This window comes from Nannochloropsis gaditana (assembly GCF_000240725.1).
Source record: "Nannochloropsis gaditana CCMP526 unplaced genomic scaffold scaffold524, whole genome shotgun sequence".
Lineage (NCBI taxonomy): Eukaryota > Eustigmatophyceae > Eustigmatales > Monodopsidaceae > Microchloropsis > Microchloropsis gaditana.
In genome coordinates this window covers 7,540-13,077 of record NW_005803429.1, presented here as the reverse complement: position 1 = coordinate 13,077, position 5,538 = coordinate 7,540, and the positions used below count along the sequence as shown (strand labels likewise).

Sequence of the window (5,538 nt, the reverse complement as noted above, 5' to 3'; positions counted from 1 at the left end):
TCCCTCCCTCCCTCCTTCCCGCCCTCCGCCGACGCCTCCCTGGCCGGGGTCCCCCCCGAAGCCGGGATACGGGCCGGGCACTTCCCCTCTATAGAGCGACGTGGCAGAGGAAGGGGACGAGGACGAAGAAGCGACCAGAGACAGGGCTGTAGGTCTGTACGGAGGGGGGGGAGGAGGAAAAGCGCCACCTTCCCCTTCATTCCCTTCCTTTCCTCCTTCCCCTCCTCCACCTCCCCCCTGCCCTCGCAGACAGGCGTTCACACGAGCCAAGTCCTCTTCCAACCGGCCCCTCTCCAAGGCCTGCCACGTCGGCAAACACTCCCCGACCTCCAAGAGGCGCGAGGCTTCCAGGGCGATACCTTTCAAGCGGGTCATAATGGCCTCTTTCCGACGGCGGAAGAGGGAGGCAGATGGGGCCGGAAGGGCGGGTACGTCGGCCTTGGGACCAGCCGTGAGGTCGATGGGGGAGGAGGAGGCCTCCGAGGAGGAAGCGCGGGAGGGAGGGAAGGAAGGGAGGGAAGGTCGGCTTGAAGAGCCCTGGGGGTTCTGGTCCGAGACTCCTTCCTGCCTCATCACCGCCGTCGAGGATGTGGAGGTAGGCAAGGAGCGTGAGGAGGCCGTGCCCGTGGCCCCGTTCATGCTGGAGGTAGAAAAGGCCGACCAAGCCGGTCCTGGCGCTTCTCCTTCGCCACCTTCCCCCCCGACTCCCTTCCCTGCTTCCCCTCCTCCGTCCTTCCTCCCCGCCGATGCCGGGAAGGGAGGGCGATGCCATTGATGCTCCTGCAACGGCCACGTCGATGGCCCATTCCCGGCAGTCGCTTCCCTCGCGCCTGCGGACGATGTCGAGGGTGGTGAAGGAGCAGGAGGGAAGGGAGGGAGGGTCGGGGGAGGGCGAGGTCCTTGTCCGCTGGCGAAACGGCGGAGATTTTCGAGGGAACGTTGGGCCACGGAGGAGACTGTAAAGGACATTTTTCTTCCTCCCCCTTCTCCTCCTCTTCCTCTCTCGTTTTCGCCGCCATTGTTACACGGTTGTTGCCCGCCAGCGCCGGAGGAAGGTGGGAAGGTGCCAGAACGAGACGCCAAGGGGGATAGTGCCGACGGTCCGAAAACCTTTTCGATGTTGAAATTGGCAGCGCGAATCTGTCGATGATTGTCGTGTTCGACATTGTAGGTTCATGGTGAGGAGCGAGAGCGAGAAAATAAGGAGGAAGGAGACGCAGCCGTGAAGGTACCTGTTCTAGCCGCTTGATCGTTTTTTCATAGTCCGTCTTCATGTTTGATCCCTACCGCTGGAAGGAATCACAGCTGTGAGGCCTCACAGGAGGCCACCACTTTTTGCTGTACGGCGGTGGATAGCTTTGTTGTTCCTAGATAAATAGAGTGAGAGCGTGGCGGATGAGTACTAGCAGTGCAGAGGATGACCCAAGGAAATTTTTTTGAAACTTTACTTTCCACAATGCCTGCAAGAATTATGCAGTCGCCATTGAATACAAATTTGCCTTTGCCTCCAGGCTTAAGCGCGTGCGTGTGTCATTTTTTTGTCATAATGGGAGTTATCCTCCCTCCTCTCCCTCCTCCCTTGTAAAGAGGGGCCAAAACACATTCCCCCGCAACAAAGGAATTGAAAGCTCATGCAAATGGAGACAAAGAAGGCATCCGACATGGTCTGAATAAAAAGAAAGTGGAAGTTTCTACCCGAATCAGGTCACGTTTGAAGCCCGCCTCGATACCAGCATTGTGCTGGAAGCCAAGGGAAGGAACAAAATCAAACGACGGCTTTCCCTCCTCTTTGCCGTATACCGCCTCTACCTGACAATAAAGGCAGCACTCCGCCCTCCTTGTGCCTCCATCGACCACATTTCCTCAACTTCTTCTGAAAGCTCAAACATTTTACTTTTGCGGACCTTTTGGTATCCTGTCCCAAGTTCATGTCTCGTGTAGTCATGCCAACACTTTGAGGGTGGTCATGGCCCTCCCCCGCCCGACCTGAGAATCAGTACAACCCATTACTATTGAAAAAGGACCATCTGGGAACGAACTCACAACATCTATCACACGCAAATGGACTCAGGGCAAAAAAGGGTAGACAAGCGGCTGTACACCTGAAAAACGAGGATCTAGTGGCGCTCGTGACCAAGAGTATCGTGATCTCCCTCCCGGCTCTCTTTGCTGCCCTGCACGGTTTGAAGGCAAGTTCACATTGCGCCTACAACAAAACCGAGCCACGACGATGACAATCGTAAGTGTTCGTCATACGTATCTTGTACAAATATCTCGCATGAAGATTTTTACTGCGTAAGTCGGACCCTCGTTTTTCTTCACAATACTCTGGGTTGCCGTTTTGGCACCTCCCCACGATCGTGTCCGTCCACCACTCACCGCCCACACATCCCGTCCCTATCCTTTTCTCTTGCAGCTCTATGCCCTGATTGCCCGTGGAAAGGATGTCCTATGCGAGTATACGGCCGTCTCGGGAAATTTCCCCACGGTAACCCGCCTTCTTCTAGGGAAGATCCCGCGGGGGGAGGACGGAAAACGCAGCTACGTCTATGATGCGCATGTCTTCCATTACATCGTCGCAGACCGACTAACCTATCTGTGTATGACCGATGACCCGCAGCAAAAGCGTTTTCGGGCTCCGTTTGCGTACTTGAATGACATCAAGGACCGTTTCCTGACCCGATACGGGCGTGAAAGCGCGCACACGGCCATTGCCTTTGCCATGAACGAAGAATTTTCCGGGATATTAAAGAGGCAAATGGATTACTTCAACAGTCCCGATGCGGCCGCCTCGAGCGCCCTGCAAGCGAAACTGGACGACGTGCGGAACGTCATGATCCAAAATGTGGACCTGGTCTTGGAGAGGGGCGAAAAATTAGAGCTTTTGGTGGACAAAACCGCCGACTTGCAGCACAGTGCCTTCAAATTCGAACGATCCTCCCGGCAACTCCGGCATGAGATGCTGTGGCGAAGGATCCGCTGTTACTTGCTCATAACTGGATTGATTGTCGCACTGATCTTATTGATCTCAGCTTCCGCGTGTGGCTTTGATTTTCACGGGTGTGGAAAGAGATAGTCAGGGTGACATATCCTCAATGTGTACTGTGCAGAGGTATTGTGTATAATCGCGCATGTCAGAATAATAATATTTTATAATATATTTATTGCAGCTTCAAACTGTACATGAAAAAGGACTGTTACTTCTTTTCCTTCTGTGATGTGGATGGATGACCACATTTCTTTTTCCTTTTCAGCCCTCACTGTATTACCTTTGTGAGAGGCTAGTGTACTACATCTAGCTTCTAAGAATCAGACAGCTGGAAAGCGTGCCTCTGCTAGTTTTAAAGCTAAGCATGACCCGGTATTTGCTTGTCGATGCGGTGTCATAGGGGGGAGGTTAAAGAAGAAACTGAGGCTGGCTACGATCTGTGAGGTTTCTCATGCAGTCCTGTCACTCGTAACTCATCACCAGCAATATTCCGGCCCTCTCTTTAGGTCATATCTTGCTCTGCATGAATTTTCGCCGGCCTGGTGGACAGGCTTATCGCCCCACGTCCTCGAACAGGAATGCAGGGAACCCCTTTGCCAGCAAAAACGATCCATCTGGTTCAAATGCCGGCGCAGGCTCCACCGTCAGAGCGTCTCAGCAGTCTCAGAGTGTGAAAAATTGGTTCGATGACGAGGATGAAGAGGGCGATGGACGCGGAAAGAGACGTGGAGCACCTCCGGGCTTAGGCATTGGGGGGGAGGAGGAAGAAGACCCAATAGATGCATTTATGAAAGAACAGCAGGGCTCGTGTCACCAAGGCAAAAATGGCGCTCTGAATGATAGTTCAAAAGCTGTCAGTTCGACGCCGGGTCCGGAGAAGGAGGAAGACGTAGATCCCCTGGACGCTTTCATGGTGGGTGTGCAGAGTAAAGTGGAAGAGGAAGCCCGTCACACCACGGAGGCTGGGGTGGAAAAACCTGTGTTCCTCGACGAGACCGCAGCAGAGGAAGAAGAAGGCGTGAGAGAGGAAGAGGAGTACTCGGAGGAAGGAGACGGGGGGTATATCAGCCGTCGGCGACCAGGGGAGGACGATGCGGACTATGACTCGGATGCCGAAGTGTACGCTGCTGGGGCGGCAGCAGAGGCAGCAGTTGCGGGCAAAGGAGGAGACGATAGGGCTCTTGGCCTGGTGCCTGGGAAGATGTACAGCCGGGTGGGGCCGGAAGGGAAGAAGGCGATGGAGAGCTTGCCCCCTCTGGACCACGCCAGCATGTCCTATCCGCCGTTTCGAAAATGTTTCTACACGGAGGACCCGGAGGTGACGGCGATGGATTGGGAAGAGATGTTAAGGTACCGGGAAGAGGAATTGCAGGTGCAGGTGGAAGGGCGGGAAAGCTGCCGTCCCATCGTGTCCTTCAAGCACGCCACGGGCTTTTCCGAGACATTATTGCGCGAAATCATCAAGCGGGGTTTTCAAGCCCCCACCCCCATCCAAGCGCAAGCCCTGCCCCTCGCTTTGGCGGGTCGCGACGTGCTGGGGATCGCGCAGACGGGGAGCGGGAAGACCTTGGCCTTCGTGTGGCCGGCCCTGGTGCATCTTATGGACCAACCGGAGGTGGTCAAAGGGGAAGGGCCCATCGTCTTGATCCTCGCACCTACCAGGGAACTGGCATCGCAGATTTATGTGGAGGCTCTCAAATTTGCCAAGCCGCACGGGGCGAGAGTGGCGGCCGTCTTTGGCGGGGCAGGGAAATGGGAGCAGAGCAAATTGTTGAAGGCAGGTGTGGAGATCTTGATCGCCACCCCGGGGCGCCTGCTCGAACATTTGAAGGGGAAAGCCACGAATTTGTTCCGGTGCACTTTCTTGGTCCTGGACGAAGCGGATCGTATGTTTGACTTGGGCTTCGAATCTCAGATTCATTCCGTCCTCGGACAGATTCGACCGGACCGGCAAAGCCTTATGTTCTCCGCCACTTTCAAACGGAAAGTGGAGAATTTGGCGCGAAAAGTGCTGCGCGATCCGATCCGCATCGTCTGTGGCCGGGCAGGGCAGGCCAACGAGGACGTGAGGCAGGAAGTGGTGGTGGTGCCGAGGGAGGAAGGGAAGGAGGAATGGTTGTTCCAGAAATTTTCGAGCCTGGTGGAGGCAGGAAAGGTGCTGGTCTTTGTGTCGAGCAAACAAGGGTGCGAAGACGTGGCCGGGCGCTTGCGAACGATGTTGATGAGGAGGGAAGGAAGTAGCGCGGGAGGGTGGGAGGTAGAGACTTTGCATGGAGACAAGGACCAGAGCGAACGGTCCCTGATCATGCGCCGGTTCAAGCGCCAGGAGGAGGGCGGGAAGGAGGGCGGGAAGGAGGGCGGGAAGGAGGGCGGGCGGTGTCGGGTGCTGGTGGCGACGGACGTGGCGTCGCGGGGCTTAGACATTAAAGACGTCCGGAACGTGGTCAATTACGACATGGCCCGGTCCATGGAAGCGCACGTGCATCGATGTGGGCGGACAGGGCGGATGAGCGTGGAAGGAGGGAGGGAGGGAGGGACGGCCTACACAT

The 5,538-nt window shown here is 56.0% G+C and overlaps 1 protein-coding gene across 1 annotated transcript; it reads left to right on the top strand.

Annotated features, from left to right (window-relative positions):
* Positions 1-4,357: 4,357 nt before the first annotated feature.
* Positions 4,358-4,680, top strand: NGA_2071500 (uncharacterized protein; the record flags this gene model as incomplete). The annotated part of the gene is made up of 1 exon (XM_005854378.1): positions 4,358-4,680. A coding segment is annotated over one exon (323 nt), but the record flags the coding sequence as incomplete, so codon positions are not given.
* Positions 4,681-5,538: the final 858 nt, after the last annotated feature.